The sequence below is a fragment of the Peromyscus leucopus genome, chromosome 6 (genome assembly GCF_004664715.2).
Source record: "Peromyscus leucopus breed LL Stock chromosome 6, UCI_PerLeu_2.1, whole genome shotgun sequence".
Classification (NCBI taxonomy): Eukaryota; Metazoa; Chordata; class Mammalia; order Rodentia; family Cricetidae; genus Peromyscus; species Peromyscus leucopus.
This window is the reverse complement of record NC_051068.1, coordinates 63,532,807-63,554,895: the sequence shown is the minus strand read 5'-3', so window position 1 is coordinate 63,554,895 and position 22,089 is coordinate 63,532,807. Positions and strand designations below refer to the sequence as shown.

General features: G+C 37.3%; 1 protein-coding gene across 4 annotated transcripts in view; it reads right to left on the bottom strand.

The window, feature by feature from the left end:
* The window catches only part of Lrba (LPS responsive beige-like anchor protein), a 537,881-nt gene that overhangs the window by 89,144 nt on the left and 426,648 nt on the right, over positions 1-22,089 (bottom strand). For all 4 annotated transcript variants that reach the window (XM_037206706.1, XM_028858702.2, XM_037206707.1 and 1 more), the window contains one exon: positions 12,501-12,653. In XM_037206706.1, the coding sequence (XP_037062601.1) occupies positions 12,501-12,653 (153 nt within the window). The remainder of the gene's footprint in view (positions 1-12,500; positions 12,654-22,089) is intronic.

The window sequence follows — 22,089 nt, the reverse complement described above, 5'->3', positions numbered from 1 at the left end:
GACCATTCACGTGGCAACTGTCAAATATCAGTGTGTAGGAAAGATGTACGAGTATGGTTTTTAGTGAACCTTTATTTGGTAAATAAATTTTCTTATCAATTATCCTTTTTTTTTGTCTACTTTGTTAATTTTATGTGTCAGAATGATTGAACTAAGAGAGGTCCAGGTAGCTAAAAAGTGCTATTTTGAGGATTCTGACTAGGTTTCAGAAGAGGTTAGCATTGAGTCAGAAAGTTAAGCCTTAAAGATCTCTCACCAATGTGAGCAAGCACAACCCAAACCATAGGGCCGTAACAGAAGAAAAAGATGGGAGAGAATTCTCTCCACACCTTCATCTTGGTCACACATATTCTCTTGCCTTTAGATAGTACTGCTCAAGGTTCTTGGGTCTTTAGACTGTGACTTACACCAGTGGGTACCTGGTTCTCAAGATTTCTATCATTGTAGGAGTTATATCAAAGGCTTTCCAGGTGTGGTTTGAACCAGAAGCTCCCTCATAGACTCAAGAATTTGAATTCTTGGTCCCCATTTGGTGGTGCTGTTTTGGGAGGTTATGGAACCTTTAGGCAGTGGAGTCTTAACTGGTGAACATGTCACTAGGGGTGGACTTTGAGGGTTTACAGATGACCCCCATCCTACTTGTTCTGCTTCCTGTGCACAGCTAATGTGATCTCTCAGCTTCCTGCTACTTTGACCATGCTTTTTCTGTCATTATAGACATCTAGTTTTCTGGAACTATATGTTCAAAGTCTTAAATTGCCACTGGTAATTTATAGTATTTTATCACAGAACCAAAAAGTAACTAACAGCATGCTTGGAGTTTTAACACTGGTTCCTCTGGTACTCTTGGTACTTGGACTGAATCACACCACTGGTTGTCTTGGGTCTCTACATTAAAGACACTTTATGGCTTCCATAATCATGTCAGCCAATTAAAAAAACTCAATATTCTATCTCTTTATCTCTCTCTGTATTTCTTTCTAGTTAGTACAAATACTAAATATTTTCTCTAACAGACAATATGTCACATCACATTACCATTCTCCAAATACAATTCTGTTATTATTTAAGCTATGAAAAAAACTCTACTAAGACAATTTGAGCAGCAAAGAGAAAAATAAAGAAATCACCCAAACATTAACTACTGAAGTGTTGCTATAGGTCTATTTCAGAAGAATATTTTCTTATGCATAAATATAACACAAACAAGCAAATAAACTCACATCTCGAATTTTTATAATCTGTATCCTTTTTCTTTTAATTTCTAAATAAATAAATCTTGTTTTTTCTGACAAAAACCAGATGAAAGTATTTTTCTTATTAAATACATATTTTATTCAATAAATGATATAAATGCATTTCAAAGAACTGTGATTTCACTTATTAGAGCTTATGTAGCAGTACAACTTCCTCACAGGCAGCACAGTAGGGTGTATATGGTCATCACGCACTGAAATCTCAAGTTCAGTATACTGATGATCAATAGTTCCGACTTTGGTAAGTTACATAGACTCTGTGGCTCAGCTTCTAATACACAGAATGGAGAAATAGCAGCACTTATGTCACGGGACTGTCGTAAGGATTAAGGAATTAATCCAGAAGACACAGCGGTATCTAGAGCATAATAAATGCTCAGTAAGACACAGTTACTGTCTTCTTTAAAACTGAAGCTTGAATTGAGCAAAGGCTCATGAAAACAAAGAACAAATATTTATGAAAAACATATAATGAACAATTTAAACTACACTATTTATATTTTATTATCTTCTCTAACACAGAGAACAATAGAGTCCACAAAAAAAACAGTAAAGGCAAGATACTTGCCAGAGTTTTTCTTCACAGGCATTCCTTTGATAGGACAGAAATACGGTATGTGCTGAAAGGATTAGTCTTACAGAAATATGGGTCAAGTACGACACGAGAAGATCTCATCTAGAAAGAACAATGCAAACCATTGTGTGATGAGTGTGACTGAAGAAGGGGGACGCAGTGACATTTGTTCACAGAAAAATGATGCTGAGCCTAGGGAAGTAAGCCAGTGGCAGAGGTAGCTTTGTTGGTTCCATGAAAAAGGAGGAGATGCTGCCACACAAATGGGAGGAACAACTGTTTTTACTGTCTTTGTGCTACAGAGGACTGAGCTCAGGACCTTGCATATGCAAATGTGTGACCAATGAGCTTTAATTCCTCTTTGGACTTGTCATTTTGAGACAAGGTTCCACTAAGTTGGGTTTGCTGGCCTTGGATTGAGTGTGTAGTCTAGGAAGTCCTGAACTTATGCTCTTGCTGTCTCGGCCTCCCGAGGAGCTGGGACTACAGGCCTGTGCCACCAAGCCCAGCTAAAAGTTTGCATTGACTGGAAAATTTTATTGTGACTAGCACAAAACATACTTTATATAAAAAATTATCTGGTGCTTTTAAATAATTAAATGTATGTTTCCTAAGTAGTATAGGGAAATATTCATGATGGGGAGACTCATACACTAATAATTCAGGGTAGTTTTTCAGTATCTATTTTGGAAATTACAACATACTCTTCCAAATATGAATATAGCTTAAGAACTTAAAATCTAGAACCTTCCATCATTGTAGAAGTCCAGCTTCTTAACTTTGATAAACTTATTCTTTATAATATGCCTTATAGTTGCTGTTTATATGCTTTATGCATCAATCCACTATGTTACCAGAAACTGTCTATATTTTATTGAAATACCATGCCTGTTCTTCATGGACTATTCTGTGTCACTTACTGCATGGTTCTCAACTGGCTATGACATGTCACCCAATAGATTCATGCTCAGTTGGGTCACACATACACATCAAAGGATAAATTTGCCTGTTACATAAACACTAAATTTTTCAAACAGCATTTGTAAGAGTCTCCAATTTAGTGAGTATCTATTTTATGAGTATCTTGATATAACTTACAGAAAAAAAAAAAACCAGTAATTTATATGGCCCTGTGGTGCCAAGTAGGCCATTCGTGGGATGATCCTGACGGAAACATAAACAAGTCATCTGCAGCTGAGATGCAGATTACATTTCTCCCAGGAATGGAGACCATAAATTATGTCATCTGACTTTTAAAAAGGATCAAAACAAAATCTATTCTGTGTCATTTTTGGCATACGGGAAAATTTAAATAATTGTAATACAGCTTAATGACTACAAAAGTAAAGAGAGAATATAAAAGGCTGTTCCAAAGCATGTTTGGGAGAAGACAGGCAATTAAGTGCTTACTGCAGGTTGACTTATACCCACTCAAACATGGCTCCATATGTTGGTATCTTAACCTCTAATAACTCAGAATGTGACCTTACTTGGAAATAGATTATTTACACAAGTAATCAGGTTAAAATGAGGTCCTAATCCAACATGACTGGTGTCCTTATAAAATGAGAACAGGGAAACAGATATACACATAGAGAGGAAGGCATGGAAAGACTGGAGTTAACACTGCCCTGTGGCTTTCACAAAAGGCACGTTCCTGCAGATGTCTTGAACCATGAGACTACATATTTTCATTATTTTACCTACCTAATAACTATGCTCTGGAAACCCAAGGAAACTAACACTAATGGTTACAGGTAAAGTAGCTTCTAAGAATCTGTATATCATCTAAAAGTAACAAATTACACTGCACCCTGCATGAGGCAATAGTTCTATAAAGAAAGGTGTTATTTGCTTCAATTCACAAAACTGATATATGGGGAGCAGATTAGAGAAAAGTATTTTATCAACATAAATTTAAGAAATGGATAGCTGTAGTTACATAAGGGAACACAATTATTTCTAAGAGAATCATAACAAAGTATCTAGGGGTTAATACCATGAAGCACATAACTTACAACCAAAGGATTTTATTAAAATAATGCATATGTATACAAATTCTATATATATATATGTGTATATACATGTATTTATGCAGGAGAGGAAGAGGGAAGGGATAAAACATACTAAGGAGGAGGTTAAATATTAATAGTAGGCCCTAGTGAATTGCATATTTGTTATAGTTTAAATATGAATCTCCCACAGAATCATGTGTGGAGCCTTGGGCCCCAGCTGATGGCACTATTTTGGGAATGCTAGAAATTTTAGGGGATGAGGCCACAATGAAGAAGAAGGTTACTGGAGCATGGTCTAAAGGTATTTGCCCCAGGCCCCTTTCCTGTCTCTGCTTCCTCGGCACCATGTGATAATCAAGCTCCAGCACAGGCTCCTGTCGCCATGAGAGTTTGCTTACTTCAGACCCCAGCAGGAAACTCAGCCACCCTTGAACTGAAACTGCTTAGCCAGTCAGTGCCAAACGCAAGGACTGGAGACAATGTTCTGTTCCCCAACATGACAACCACGTGCTATGTGCCTCCCTCAAATCTTCTTACAACTTGGCGCATTTCCCACTGCATGTGATTTAAAAAAGAAGGATGAGAATATGTACCTTGTGGAGAAGATGTTCTTAAAACTCATTCAGAGTAACTGCTAATGGGAGAAAAATTGTGTACCTTTCCATATATATAAGATATCCATACGACTAGTTGTTTCCTAGAATTCTAAGTTTTTTTTATATGTACCCTGAAGGATATTCATATTCTAATGATAGTTCTAAAATAGAGGGAAAGGAATCAGTTAAACCATTAAAAATGAAGTCATGCTGGAAAAGCAAAGCATGTGGCAATCCTCTGTGTTTTTTTGAAAAGGTCACTCTCTGGTTACCACACTCAAGGAAATTTGCCAGCATATACAAAATTCTTCACTGGGAAAAATGTCTTGGATATACAGCAGTTGCAGGCAAATCAAATAGACATAAATAGCAGAGCACGCAGTCATTTATTGGGTAGCCCTGCGCAGGGCTGTGTCAGAGCACGTAGAGCAGAAGAAACTGCAGCCTGCTGCCTTCCAGGCAGACTGCTGCAGGGGCCAGGCAAGGGGCCAGGAGTGGCTGGACCAGGTCAGGAAGGATTAGATGCTGCTTCCTGGACCCACAGAGCATCACTGGAAGCAAGGGGAAAGCAGGCTTCCTCTGTGAATTCTACTTCCAACCTCACATTGTGAGTTTCACTCCTCATCGGCAGCCATTACCATCAGTCCCTGGCAGGAATGATGACTTCCAGCTGGACCTGGCAGCACACTCGTGGTAATTCACATGAAGATTAGGAACTAAACAGCATAAAGGGATACATTCTAGGCTGCTCTTCTTCCTCCCATCTTCTACTTCCCCTCCTTTTCTACTTTTTATCTCCAGAGAATATGACCCTTTCTTCACGAACCCCACATTACCACAATGTTGTTTCACTTCTTTTTCCGGATTCAATATATCAAGGTACTTCAAGAATTTAGTTAAAGAACTGACTAAATAAAAACTGTGCCGAAATGAATTATGTCACTCATCACTTCGCTGGAGAGAAGGAATAGAGTCAACCCAAAGACCATGGAAGGACAGAAAGCAAGCACGTGACAATGTGTCCTCAACAGGCCTGGAAACAGGGGTCTCTACCACACAATACCACTGTTCTGATCTAAGTACCAGCATTACTCTGTCCTGACATAGAAGCTACAGGTTAACATGGCCACTAAGATCTTTCAAATTTATAGTCAGGTGTGGCAGTGCAGACTTGTAGTCCCAGCTACTCAGGAGGCAGAGACAGAAGGGTAATTTAGATCTGAGACTTTGAGACTAACCTGGAAACACAGGAAGACCCCATCTCAAAAGACTGAAAAAAAATTTAAACAAGAAATTGGTTTAAAAAAAATCTATTTAATAGCAAAGGATAGGATTAAGAGGCAGAACGACTAAAGAATAAAGAAAGTGACAGACATGAATCCTACCATAACACCAGCAGGATTAAATATGAACAGAGTAAACACTTTAAAGGCTGTTCTGGATAAATAATATGACCCAACAATTTGCTATCTATAAAAAAAAAAAAAAAACACATTGCACAATTAAAGCCTAAATAGTTGCAAATTAAAACAGGGAAAAGTTTTATGATGCAGACAGAAGTCATTAAAGAACTAGAGTTGCCCTAATAACATCAACATATAATATGGAAAATATGCCTAGGGACTAGGTCTGGTATGCACACATTTAATCCCAGTACTCAGGAGGCAGAGGCAGGCAGATCTTATGACTTCACAGCTAGCCTGGTCGACATAGTGAGTTCCAAGCCAGTTATGAGTGAGATCCTGACTCAAAACAAACAATCATGCAATCTAGGAACAAAATAATTCTAAATTCGCTAGTAAGGCATTATGATTATGAGCACTGTAGGAGACTGAAAATATATGCCCCCCCCAAAGTTACCAGTTCCCTGGAACGTGTAAATGAAGAAATGACTTTACAAAGCCAATAAATTGAGTATTCTGGGATAGGGAAATTATTCTGGTATGCCAGAGTATGGGAGGAGCTCTAACTATAGTAACAATGTCATATGCATGTCAAAGGGGGTGTGTGTGGGGCGGGGATCCAACTGAAGAAGCGAGGCAACATGAACACAGACAGGTGTCTTCCAGAAGGAAGCTGATACTGATTTTAGACTTCTGGCCTCTAGAACAGTAACAAATAAATTTCTGCTGCTATAAAGTACTAAGTGCTTGTAGTGGTTTATTCCAGCGGCCACAAGGAACTAATAACAACAGAACCTATACTATACTAGGCAAAATCTGACAGAATAAGAGTCAGCCAATATTTGGAGACTTCAATATCTCATTGGGAAAAATTTATAAAATTAGATAACCACAATGATATATAAGAAGACATGGAGACAATAAACCAATTTGATAAACTAGTCATTATAGAATACCATAAAACTAAAATATTCATTTTTCTCAAGTATATAATATGGCGATTCATAAAAACTCATGTGTTATATACAAGCATGCTCTCCAACTCCAATGAAATTGAAAATATAATCAAAAAGAAAAATCTGAAAGATCAAAATATTTTAAAAATAAGCAGCACACAGTTCCCCAAACAGACAAACAAACAGAAGAAAGCTTACACAGAATACCAAATGTTCTGAGACGAGTGACAGTGTGGAGACCTAATATTCAGGTTCACGAACCTCTGCAACTACAACCGAAGGAAATCAGCAGCTATAAAAGTTGCTGCTGGAAAAGAACAAAACACCTGCTGGGTCTTCCAGTTTTAGAAACTAGCAGAGTAAACTAAATTTAAAGCAAGCAAAAGAAAAACAAATAACACTAGAGTTCAAAACTCAATGGAAGAGAAAACAGAAGCATAACAGAAACATCAGTGGAATGGCAAGTTAGGCTTTGAGAAGTTTAACAGATCAACAAGTGTTAGCATACATGTGAAGAAACAAAGATGGCCCAAGTTACCGAAGAGCAGGATGCAGGTGTTATCACACGAACCTCAGAGACGGCACAACGAGGAGACACTGGTATATACAGCTATAAATAGATGGACTTTCTTTATGTCCTGATTTGTTTCCCGGCTTTCTGTTCATCTCTTCCAGTCAGTCTATTTCTCCTGTGTTTCTCTAATTACTAGACTTTTATTTTTAAAACTATATGGGCATTTAGTTGATCAACTTGCTCTGAAATATGTTCTTACCCCTACGGGTTTGAGGAACAATGACCCGTTGCTTTTCAAAGTCAGTGTGTCCTGGTCTACCAAAATTAAAGCTGACCAGTCACGATGGTGCAAGCCTATAACCCTCGCCCTACAGGAGTCAGAGGCAGGACTCTGAGGGCTAAGTAGTAAGACTTCCTCTTCTTTTTCCCCCAAGCACACACAAGAAACAGAGCTAGCACCTCAATATCAGTAACATCACCCCACAAACACCCCAAATCTTTTGTTGCTTAGATTGGCTTTTCACCAAGATCACAAATTGAAAGAGTTAAGAAAGTATCACATGGTAGATCTACTTTGTAAAAAATGTAGTACTGGTGTGTGTGCACATGCGTGCGTGTGAGCATGCGTGCGTGTGCGCACATGCATACCGCATGAACTCTTGCAGAGGTTAGAGAACATCTTCTGAAAACTGTCCTTTCCTTCCAGCACAGGTTTCAGGGTTCTCAGACTGTCAGGCTTGTTTGTACAGCAAGTACTTTTATCTGTGAGTTATCTAGCCAGTTCTGGAGTCCTACCTCGATAAACTAAATATTTTATAGTAAATTATATAGCAGTGCCAATCTATCATGTGGCACATCTCTTTTGCTTATTTTTGTAGAGTCATTTTTAAAACTGAACCTTCCACAGCAATTATATAACATGACCCAAAACAAACCATAGCAATTTAAATTATTTTTTCCAAGTTCATATGCATGTGCTACTATTTTCTAAGATGGAGGATCTGTAACTGAAAATTATTATTATAAACTACAGACACCATTGCTGTTTATATTCTTGTCCACATAATTATCAATGTGATAACAAAAAGGCAAGTAGAAAAAGGACAATATGAGAAAAATGTTAGATCCTGGCATTTCAATTGTAAAAAAATAGAAAAAAAAATACTGTCTACAAGAGGAAGGTTTTAAAAAAACTATTTCCTTGTAGTTCACATCAGGGCCCATGTGATTCTTGCTCTCAACACTTCCGCATCACTTGCAAACTGTACATTTTTGTTCAAAGAGAGAAGTTCTCAAAGATTGATCTAATTTACTCAGAAATAAAAGATCTCTGCTGGTTTAAGTTAAATGGATTTAAATTGTAGCACTAGATAGGGAAAGAAAAACCCTACAAGGGTACTGGAGAAACAAATCTATAATTTCTATTTTCTGTCAAAAAGAGCTATGAGAAAAATAATAACCCTTTCAATTTGCTTGTACATCCTTGGATGATATTGGAGAAGTAGTAAAACATTTACTTTCTTTAACTTCTCAAACAATTGATTGCCATGTGACTATTAGGAAGCAGTAGAGGAAACAAAAGATACACAAATGTGATTCTAACTGGTAGCCTAGAGACACTACATCAGCACCATGTGGCCTGTGTCGTACTCCTGCTACCTAGAGGCCTTGAAACACTAACAAGCTAAACTATCAAAGAGGAAGTAACCTCCAAAGAGACTGGGATACTTTTGGCTTACTGGTGCAATAGTGCTGATCCATACATAGGAACCCAAACAAATACATAATAAATTTTTGTATTTATACCTCTTAGCAGTATTATTCTTCCAAATACAGGTAACACAGATCAATCTCAAGGATGTAATTGAAATTGCTTTGATTTTTACTGGATTCCATATATTTAGAACAAAGAGAATATAACTTATTTAAAAGGTTAAACTTAGGTGGCTTATCCTCATAAAATATGGAAAACATTGTCTTCTGTACATAGGGCATCACTTACCCAATTTACCAATCCTACATTTAGATCTTCATTACCCACATAAAGCACTGAGAGAAAATGTTAGCTAAGACAGCAGTTACAGTTAGGTGATACACATAGAAAACATAATATTGCTGGTCCACCAACAAAATTGTATGATACTAAAAACATGCAATCCCCTTGAGTTACTATTTGAGCAACTAAATACTTAAAAAAGAAATGCTGGATATCTTAAATTAAGTATGTCAGTTAATTAATTCTGTGATTCTCAGTACCAACTGAGTACTGTAGAATCTTTTATTATCCACTGCCCTATAGATCATCTGTTCTTAGTGCTGGCTTGTTCCAGAAGAGAGACAGCTGCAACACTATATCCCTGTTCAACCTGAGGACCATCTGACTTTAATTGTAATACACAGCTTGATGTGGCTCTGGCTATGAGAAGCCAAAGTATCGTCTGTAATAATCTGGAAAAGCAGAAACCTGCCAACAGAGGGCTGGAAACAGGGACTTGTGCTGTCTGGCTGCCTGACGGGCTGCAGGAAATATGATTAATGAGTAAGGTATAATGATATCAGGAACCCGATTAGCACCACAAAAAGGTCACAGATCAAAGTAGTATGCATTTCATGAGCTAAAATCATTGCATAAAATCTGTGGACTTGAAGAGGTAAACCAAAAGAGGACAGAATAAAACCTTATGTGATAATATGCTAACAGCTACATAAAACACCACCAGCAATTTAGTCACCGATAGAAAGTTGAAAGAAATTATAAAGTGCAGCAACACACACTACATTGCAGAAAGCTTTGTTCACCACAGATACAGGCAATTCTAGAATTAGCAAATTACTAAATACTTTCATAAAGACACGTGAATAAAATCAAATATTTTTGCAATTATGAATTATATTAAGAGATAGATATTCATCTCTATGTTATGTTTGCATTTGATTTGCAATGAATTTTTATTTGGCTTTGTTTGGGAATATAACCTAATTTGGATGATTAAGTGTAAAGATTTGTATCAAAGTCATGAGATAGTTCACCAAAGATCATATGAGTACCAACAAAGTCTGTGAGAGCAATGGTAAACATTCATCAGAAGGGTTACTACTAGAATATCTTAAGTGCCTAATAGTGGCAATACTAAGTCTTATGAAGGCCACAGGAAACTTTAAACTTCAAACATTGGTACGAACACAAACCAGACTACATAGGTAACAACTCCCAGCAAAAATCCCATTCCCAGAAATTTCAAACAAAACAAAAACAGATGTTCATGCTAAGCCATATACATAAACGTTCATAATAGCCTCAAACTTTAAAAAATATGCCAATATCAATTAATTGCTAAAATAACTAATAAATGTATCTATGCAATAGTCAATAATATTCAATAGCAATACAAAGAAATTAATTACCGCCATGAGCAGCAACATGAATGGATTGCAAAAACATCTTGCAAAGTGACAGAACCCAGGCACAAGATGACGACATATTTAAACTTCTATAAAAACAAAACTACAGAGAGAGAATACATGGAAGTCTAGGGACAGGAGTAGGGTTGAAGGTTGAGTGTAGAGTGGCCCAACGAAACTTTCTGAAATTATGGAGACATCCTGAAGCTGGATCATAGTGAGATTATACTGCATAAATTTACTGAAGCTCACTAAAAGGTATATTTTTTAAAAAGTTGACTCATATGGGATGCAAATTATAGCTCAATGACTCTATTCTAGAAGAGCGAACACAAAGACAAAAAGGAGTCATGGTGCAAACGTGCCTGTAGTAACTTGTGTGTGCCCCTGAGACCACCACAAGCGCAGATACAGCCTTACGAAAGGCTGGCAGTTACTTCAGCTTCTTTCACAGCTAAAGTTTATCTTGGACTCTCGTACTAGTCAAATTAACAGTGAGAATCTGAAAAATGCTTTATGTATCACAAATGATATTACAGTAACTAATAACATATGACTGACTACTAGTAACTATTTCCTAAACGTACCATACCCCAAAGAATAACCAAGGTATATTACATACAAAATTGGAATTTTATACTCAAAATTTTAAAATTATAAGTGAAGAACAAAACAGGGCTCAGGAATACTAACTTGCCTAGGATCCCACAACTGACAGTGTGACTGACTCATGATTGGGAAGTTTGGATTACCTCTGGAGTTTATCTTTCCACTGCCCTGCAGTATGTTTATTATGTAGAAAAGATGACCTGTCATTAAGAATGGGACTAGAATTAGGATCTGGAAGGTAAAATTAAAATATAATTATTGGTATGAAAAATAAGGAATGCTACCTGGAAAACCCAAATATACTATTTTTTTTTGCTTAATCATAAAATGAAAACATTGGTTAATTAAAAACTTTTTTAGATTTATTTTATCAGTATGATTGATTTGCCTGCATGTACGTATGTGCACCACATATGTGCTTAGTGCCCATGGAAATCAGAAGAAGGCATTGGATCACTGGAACTGAAGTTACAGATGGTTGAGAGCCGCCACATGGGTGCTGGGAACCAAATTTGGGTAAGAAGCAACAAAAGTTCTTAATTGCTAAGCTGTCTCTATAACCCAAAATTATATTTTTAATATGGAGAATGGCAAAGACAATACTTTTAAATACTAAGTATATTCCTTCATCCCAAACTTTCATAAAACTTCAAAGGCAAAGAAGTAAGATGTAACTGTACTTTCTCACAAGACATGTAATGGGGAAATTACAGAATAGGATACTAACACACTGTTTCTAAGCTCAGTAAGCACTATGTTTTTAAGTTTTCATACTCAAAATATGGTGTGAAATTTTATTTCAAACTATGCATGTATAGGATGTAATTTGAAGATGTTCTTTTGTTACTAAAATGTGCTATGATCTAGCCTGGAATGCAAAATCAACCTTCCTTGTTAAAAGAGGCTCATGATTAAAAACACTAACGATTTGATTCCAGGTTCTCTAATATCATTTGCTTATAATTTCACATTATCAAAAACATATAGAAAGCAAGTTAAATTCCGGGTGAAACAAACCATTATACTTCTAATTCGATACAATTTTTGGAGGTATATGGCATCTAGTGAAGTGCTGTGTTATTTTTAGCAGTTCCTATCCGCTACAGTGCTGTACAGGAAGGCAAGGGTTAATGTTTTACATCAACACATGACAGAGCAGATGATTACTATCTTACCAATCTGTTTATGCGAACAAACTCTTCTGAGGTTTTGGCCCAAGGAGGAAGTTCAACATCAGACACCACTGTCCCATCATCCATCACTCCAAGGTTATAATTATTGAAGTTGACAAACATCTCAGGGAGATAATAAAATTCAGGAATCAATTCCTATATAAAAATGAAAGAAATGTTACATCATAAAATATATGATATGGACTAGACACATGTAAGGTGGTCTGATTATTTCCTATTACACAGAACAACAACAACAAAAACATGTAGGTAATTTTATTCTCTTTGTTTTGTCACCAACTTCCTGTTAAGAGAGAAGGTCATGACCAGGAAAATGTACACAGCATCTTAATGAACATACAGGACAGGCCTTCCTTCAGGACACATTTCAAAACCTCAAAACCTCAGAAACTCTTAAATTCAAGTAAGCAAGTAATAATCGAGAACCAACAAGATATAAACACAGATTGAATACTATAACATTAACATCCCAAGACAAAATTTTTTAAGATAAAATATATGGAATTCATAGCAGAAAATCTTTATACAATAAGGGTTAAAATGTTATTATTTTGGTCTCTTTATCAACCAGGAGAATAATTATTTGCATTATAGCCATAGATAAACAGTAATTTTTACATCAAAACATAAAAGTTTTTAAGATACCAACTATAATAAAAGATAAAAAAATTATCATTAGTCTAAACAACAGCAGGTATAAGAAACTGATTAAATCAAACATAACGGCTATAAAACCAATATTTAAAAAGGAGGAAAATGCAGCCTGTAGGCCTCTGCGGCCAGGAAGCCCTTGTGTAACTTTTTCAGAGGCCCTGTAGAGCAGACTTAAAATCCAGTCTTGATATGGGTCAGTGCCTCAGTGGTCTTTCAGAAAGCCCCCCAGGGCCAGCTATCACAGGTCTGGATTTCCACACAGTAGTCAAATAGAGAGGTCATCAGATTTTGGACAAGGTCAGTACGAACTTGCCAGAGCAGAGAAACAAAGCTGCTGTAAGAATTGGACTATTCTCACTTTCATAGTCCACATGGAGTGCTGCTTGACTTTGAATCGCACATCTTTTGTTTACAATCCTGATAATTAACTACACAGGGTAAATGAGTTTCCCCTTCAAATGCCCCACACCTCCATGATCATTAGACTAGAAAGACTTTTAAAATGAACGTTTATTTATTTAATTTTTAAAAGAAGAATCTCGTTTAAAAAGTTTAACCTTAAATTAGATAGCTCTCACACAAAATTTTAAGATCTCTTTGGAAGCCATGCCTGTAACTCTAATCTGTAATTGGCAAAATAAATAAATAAATAAATAAATAAATAGATAGATAGATAGATAAGTAAATAAAGACAAGTGCACGTTATTTCATGTAGGAAAGAGTAATAATATACTTGTATAAAGCTAACATTTCTTGCACGGTTTGGGTAACGAGCTTAGATTTCTAATAAACTTTCCTCCTCCTAACAGCCTTCTAAGGTGAGCCAGTGGCTCCATCTGAGAAATGAAGGAATGAAAGTAAGGCAGGCATGGTGGCACGTGCCCGTAACTCCAGCACTCAGAAAACTGACAGGACAAAGACGGGTCACCAGGAAGTTAAGGCTACCTAGATTACATAGTAAGATGGAGGCCAATCTAGGCTACATAGTAAAACTTTGTCTTTAAAAAGCAACTGTCCAAGATGGCTGAGCAGTAAATGTTCCCATCACACAAGCCTGAGGACCAGAGTTTGACCTCCCCAGGGACCCATAGTAGCAAGAGAGAACCAACTCTCAAAAGGTCTCCTCTCATTTCCACATGTGCACCATGGAACATACTCCCCTCTACTCACATAACACACACACATACACACACACACACACACACACACACACACACACACACACCCATACCCTGACACACACCAAACTGACTGACCAAGTGAAACAGAAACTAAAGAAGAGGTAGTTATGTGATTGTCCCAAAGATTAATGGAACATGTAATTAAAATCTATGGTCAGCTTTCTTTAGCCTGGAGGGAAGGAAAAGGGAGGGAAGGATGCAGCAGGAACAAGAGTACATGGGGAGGGGAGGTGTGGAGGAAAGGAGAAGGGAGGGTAGGATTCGGCAGGAACAAAACATGGTATGAGGCAAACATGACTGCATCCAAAAAACGGCACATGTTATTGCAAGACCACGACTAAAAAGCTGAATGGATGGGAGGCAGATAAGCCAGTTTTCCAGGCTCTCCCTAAACCGGGATTCTCATTCAGGCTTTAAGAAATGGAAGGCCTTGCCCTACCATTCTAATGACTTCGGATGAATTTTCCACCACCCTGACATGAATAGAGGTTAGATTCAAATTAGGATGGTTCTTCTATGTTTGAGTTGGCCATTATGATTTTATGTTTATTTTAGTAATGAGTTATTAATATATTATCTGGTAGTACATTTCTGGGACACAAAATGGTAAGAAGAATTCAATATAGAAGGAGAGTGCAAATGTTACCTTTTAGTAAAAGAATAAAACAAAGTAATTTTTGTTTTGTTTTGTTTTTTTATTTTTTCTGACACAAGGTTTTACACTGTAGCCCAGGCTATCCTGGAATTTACTATGCAGCTCAGGCTGTTCCTGAACTCATGGCTATCCTCATGACTTCATGGCTTCACCTCTCAAGTGTTCAGATTATAGATGAGTAAGTTCTTTTTGATTGATTATTTAAGCCTTGGGTAGATAAAAAGGGTGATGCACCATATAACTCCAAAAATGATTACTCAGTTCTTAGCCTTTAGAGATAACTGTGTCAAGGTTTCACCAGAGAAAGAAGAGTGGTTTTTGTCCATATAAAACACAGATCAGCTAGGCGGTGGTGGCGCACGCCTTTACTTCCAGCACTTGCAAGGCAGAGGCAGGTGGATCTCTGTGAGTTCCAGACCAGCCTGGTCTACAAAGTGAGTTCCAGGGGGCCAGTGCTGTTACACCAAGAAACCCTGTCTCAAAAAGACCAAACAAGGTTGCTGTGGGACGGTCTGTATGTCAAATTGCTCTGATTGGTCAATAAATAAAACACTGATTGGCCAGTGGCCAGGCAGGAAGTAGGTGGGACAAGGAGAGAGGAGAATTGTGGGAAGCAGAAGCTGAGGCAGAGAGATACTGCCAGCCGCTGCCATGACCAGCAGCATGTGAAGACGCCGGTAAGCCACCAGCCACGTGGCAAGGTATAGATTTATGGAAGTGGTTAATTTAAGATAAAAGAACAGTTATCAAGAAGCCTGCCACGGCCATATAGTTTGTAAGCAATATAGGTCTCTGTGTTTACTTGGTTGGGTCTGAGCGGCTGTGGGACTGGAGGGTGACAAAGATTTGTCCTGACTGTGGGCAAGGCAGGAAAACTCTAGCTACACAAGGTTCATTTATTAAGACAAAAGTGGTTGTAGAAACAAACAGCATTCAGAATTCAAAGGAGAAAATGAGGCCTAAAAGTTATGGTGGTCATAGAGGGCTGTAGATAAAAGAACACACTGCAATAGTTTTCTAGCACAGAGTTCTGCAGTCTGTTTATGTTTGTATTTTCCTTTAAACAGAGACACTGGAAAGAGGTGGGCTCTAAGTAATCTGTTCTTGGCTACATACTCCAGTCCATACATGGTGTACAACATGTTGGGTACTGAGTAACAATCTGTGAAATGAGCAGCTGGAAGGGAAACAAGGCTGAGGGTTAGGGGAAGAGCTTGCTGTGCAAACACCAGGACCCGAGCCTGGAGCCACAGGCCCCGTGTCAAGCCTGCCACTGTGGGACATGTCTGTAAGGCTAGTGCTCAGACAGACGGAGATGGGGATGGAGACAGGAGACTCTCCGGGAGCTGCTGGGCCAGGTGGCCTCCAACGGTCAGTAACTAACCACAACAAGGCCCTATTCAGACAAGGTGGAGAGGAGGACTGACATCAGAAGCTGGCCTCTGGTCCTTACATGAGTGTTGTGGTACATGTGCACCTGCACTCCTAAAGGTGAGCGTGCGCGCGTGCGCGCACACACACACACACACACACACACACCACAAAAATAAAGAAATATGGTATTTAAACTTAAAAAAAAATAGCAAAGGGAAAGACAAGGGCATTCCTGATAAGGAAGGTATCTTAAGAAGAGGTACAGAGATTGACATGTATATGTCATTTATTTTTAATGATCAAAGAGGAAAATTCAATTGGTTTATAAACCGAGTTGAAAATAGTAGAAAGAATAAGGACAGTATGAGAAACCCTAAATGCCCAGGTCTAAAGCCTTAACTATCCCTTTTCCATGAAAACTGAGAAAAAAATTGTTCTATCAAGGACATTTAAAAACAACACAAGTTTAAATAGAAGAAGTCTTCCCAAGAAATTAACACTGAAGAGATATTATGAAGCTTTTACATATAGTGTGAAGGACATAATCAAAAAAGCACAATTAAATTACCAAGAGGGGAACATACACTGTTAAAACATACTGTAATCTCAAGATAAGGAAAACACCGTAAGTTGATGAAAGTTGAATCCCCTCTTATTATGAAACAAACACGAACTTAATAAAAACATCAATATAAAACAAAGAAGCACATATCATAAAGTCAAAGCATTACTAAGGATGATGATGGCACTCAGGGATCTTAGCACAATTCCCTTTTGAAAACAGCATTTCCCTAAGAATCATGCAGTGATATAATACCAAATATTACTATTCAAAATTATCTTCTCTGACAGATGAAATTTAGTAGCAGAGTCAAAGCTTATGTCTTTCTGGTACTTTAAATGCACACTTACAAAGTGGAGTATGTTTTATATTCCTCTGAACAGAACACTCAGCTCTGGATAGAAAACACATGTCCAGCAATTCTTTAAACATCAGTGGGAAATGACAGGTAAATAACACCGACAGAAGACAGATATATTTACAGTCCATGTTTCCCTTCGGCTTGCTGACAATAAGAGTCATTCCTATCAGTTAATTAGGCAGTAGGCTTTAGAGGCAGGTGACATGGTCAAACTTTTAGTGTATCATCTCCTAAAACAAAACCTGATAGGTTCAAACAGAGGTTATACCACAATTCAGGGTAAGCCCATTGCTTTGATCACAAATCCCAAGGCTTTCATGCATGATGACAAGGATTGGTTGTGACCACACATATGCTTTAGTTTTCTTCCTGAAGGTACAATCCCCACTGATAGGAATGGCCTGTGCAGCCAGGCTGGGTGACTCTCCCTTCATTAGCCACCAATTCTCTCCACTGAACTAAAACCATCACTCCCCTCCATCTGGGCAAATGCATAAATGCCAATGCATTAATCTAAAGAAATGAGACCAAAAAAAAAAAAAAAAAAAAAGCCAAAGCAAAGAAAGCAAAGATGCTGCTGCTTCAGAATACAAGTTTACAGTGCCTCATCAAGTATGAAACCTTGACAATTCAAATGTTCAAATGCAGCACTATAGTTTACTTAGGGAACAGGACACTGAAAGTGAAGAGACAGGAAAGCAAATTTTTAGATCCTCACTACTGGTATCATGATATGCTTTATGATATAGAAACCTAAAGCTTCCTTAAAAAAAAAAAGCTGATGAAAAACAGGACTTGAAAAAAAAGTTTATATTCTAATACATATAAACTTAAAGTTTATTTTATTAGCCCACAAATAAAAAGTTTTGAATACTTGACTAAAGTATATTGTATTAACATTTATAACTCAAATTAAATGAAAGTTTTCAAATTGCGGTTTGAACTTAATTATTTTTATTTAGATAAAACATCATCTTTATATATTACATACAGTGCTTTCTTCAGTAAAATGAAAACAGTATTTTTTTAAAGTTGAAGTAGAAAAAATAATCTCTAGAACTTCTACATGGACCTAGTAAGTACCATAAAGGACTATGATTTCAAATGCATTAAAAAAAGTCATGAGTTACAAGCAAATAGGCAATAGATAATCTACTTCAATCTGATATAGTGGAAAGAATAATTGGGTTTGAGTCTTGTCTACTTAATTTACTGTCACATGCTCTTAAATAATTTAATTTCTTGACCTTATTCACCTCACTTGTCATTTCTAAAATGCAGGGTTTGTATGAAGTTCCTATAGCACAAAATTCTATGTGTAAATATTATCGTTAATATGACCCTCAAATTTAAAAATCCCAAATTACAGATGCACTAAAATTTTATTACAAGAGGGCATTCACTGAACTACACTCATTTATAAAAGTCTTCAACGTAATTCTAAGAGCACCTAACAAATTCACCTGTAAAAGAAAGTATACTCACAACAATATCTGAGAATTAATATTCCTTACTAAATAACCATCACATTAAGAAATTTATTATTTTTTATTAGCAATGACTTAACTTGTCATGTAGGGCTTAACATAAATAACCCCAATAGCTTATAGTTCATTCTTGCTTTCAACACATTTTCCACTTCCATATTTGGACTATATATTTCCATTAAGTCTTCTGTTGTTCTAGACTGCTATCTTCAGGGAGATTATAATTTAGGAAGAGATAATGGGCATTAATAATATAGCAACTGCTGTTAAAGAAAACACAGAGAGAGGCTGGGGACAGCCTCACTGGCATGAGCAACTGAGTTTGCTTTCCAGAATCCACTGAGGTAGTAGATGGTAAGCCAAAGGCCTCACACTTTACAAATCTCACAAAATAAAATAAAACTACTGCAAAACTATTTACATCTCATTTTGAAGATATATAGATATATAGATATATTGCATTATATTTACTATATGTGTGGAATATGGTTTATTATTCTGCTTAATTTCTTTTTTCTGCTTAATTTCATAAAATAGATTTCATATTAATCACTAACAATATATAATTATTAAGAAGTTTTAAAATGGAATAAGAATAACAATATAGACTGATAAGACACCACATGGATATATGTAAGGCTGTAACAATAAAAATGGAATCAGCACTGATTTTAAAACTTGTTAAAATATCATTATCTAGAGTTTTTCTATAACTCTTTGTTAGCATACAAAATTTAATTCCAAGTTATAGACAAAACTCTCAGTTCCCCCAAATAAGATATTGGTCTCATTCCAAGTGTAGCACACACCTGGTTGACTGGAAGCCTTTTGCTCTTCCTGATGTTCTCAAGCTATCTTTCCCAGGCTCTTCATTTACTCCTAGAAAACCTTCCTGTCTTCCTGTCCCCACAGCCCTTTGACGGCATCCCGTTGGCTTTAAAACTGGTTGAGGTTCTTAGCAGCTTTTCTTGTAACTAGCTCCAGGAGCCCACAGACACATGCCCTTACTCACAGCTCCCACCCTCCCCTTCCATCTACTTCCCACACTTCTGCCAAAGCTGTCACAGAAAATTTTACATCAGGGCTGGAGAAAGGCTCGGTGGTTAAGGGCACTGGCTGCTTTTCCAGAGGAGCAGGGTTTCCCACCACATCATGGCAGCTCCCAACTGTCTGTAACAGTTCCAGGGAATCTGATAACCTCACACAGACATACATGTAAGGCAACACACCAATGCACATAAATTTTTTTTAAAAAAAGTAAATCATTTTTTTAAAAAAGGAAATTTTACGTTATATTCCTATTAAAAAAAATCTAGAGAAATCATGACTGGTAGTGAAAACCTAGCTAGCTTCCTGGAGATAGTGATGTCATGGACTTTAAAAAAAAAATCTATTTCTTTTCTACAGAAAACTATAATTGGACACAATGCAGAAATCAACAGATCATGGGGATCCTGGCCCCAAAGAATACATCTACATCACAGCTCCTGCATCTTTGGCTCAGAAAGATGCATAGATTCTCATAACAGAAGAGAGGGTGGTAAGACTATAAGAGCCAAAATACCAGGGAATCCGCTGTGAAACAGTTTCTACTAGAAGTGGCTACATAAACAAGATCAGAACAGTGGCAATATCAAAGAACATGTTAACATGGAATGGGGACATTTTCTTAGGGTTCCTCACCTAGACCAAGAACTATAGTCAATAAAAACTGCTGAGAGAAAGAGAATTAGTCTTTCCCAAGGATGAGCCTCCTTGTTGGTTGTCCAATGCAGAGTGGTCAGCTTTGAAACCATACACATCAAACTACACAAACAGACTCAGCAGGTTGTGTGTGGGTGTGGGTATTTGTACACACACATATGTACATAATAATAATAATAAAAAAAAGAAGCTTTTAACTTGAGAGTGGGAGAGAGACATGGGAGGATTTCAAGGAAGGGTTGCTGGGAGGGGCTGGAGGGAGAAAAGGAATGGAAGAAAGTGATGTGATTTTATTTCAATTAAGATACATTTACAAAATTTTAAAATTTTAATTTTAAAAATTAAAATTAGCCAGGTGGTGGTGGCGGCGGTGCACATCATTAATCCCAGCACTCGGGAGGCAGAGGCAGGTGGATCTCTGTGAGTTTGAGATCAGCCTGGTCTCCAAAGTGAGTTCCAAGAAAAGCGCAAAGCTATACAGAGAAACCCTGTCTTGAAAAAAACAAAACAAAACAAAACAAAAAAACCAAAAGGGGAGGGGTGGCTGGAGAGACGGCCTAGTGGTTAAGAGCACTGACTGTTCTTCCAGAGGACCCGGGTTCAATTCCCAGCACCCACATGGCAGCTCACGACCGTCTGTAACTCCAGTTCCAGGGAGTTACCCTCCCTTACACAGGCAAAACACCAATCCACAATAAATAAATAAATTAATAAAAAAATTAAAATTAAATGAATTTGCCTTCCAGGTTGCTGGGTAGAGCTATCTGAATCGCCTTTCCACCAGGGTGCTTCCTAGTTCTTGAATCCCTTCGTTGCTCAAAAAAACATTGTTCAATGTAAAAAAAAAAAAAAAAAAAAAAAAAAAAATCAATCTCGACATTATCATCTTTAAATCATAGCAGGTGATATCACACTACAGCTTATGGACCAAACATGATCCAACATATTTTGATATTTCCCCAAAGCCGCCACACTTACTCCCTCCCATCTCATCTACGGTGGCTTTTGTGTTTCATGGTAGACCCTAGCAGCCATGGCATAAATCAGGATTGTAAAGTCAAAGACAGTCACTGGCTGCTTATTCACTAAAAAAAATTCTGAATAGGCATGTAGAATTAAGTTAAATTATTGGTGTAGTGTTACTGAAGGTCCTCCCACTGGAACTGCCTTTCAGAATCTCTTTCCCAGTGTTTCTTAAACTCACGAACTTTCCCATAATATGCTATACATGTGTTCCCTTCAAGTTCATGTCATTTCCCTCATCCAAAATAATCCTCATTTTATCAAATCATGAATTTTTTATTCTTATTCATTCATATGTGTGTTTGTTCATATATGCGGTAGGCATGTGTGTGTGCCTACCTGTGTGCCATGGTGCACGTGTGGAAGTCTGAGTGAGGACAATCTACAGGAGTTGGTTCTCTCCTTTTCCCATGAGTTTCACGGACTGAACTCTGGTCACCAGACTTGGTGGCAAGCACCTTGACCTGCTGATCAATCTCACTGACCCCAAATCATTAATTTAATAAATATTTGATTGAATGCCTAATATGTTCCAGGTACTACTCTAAGCTCTAGGGATAAGCCAATGGA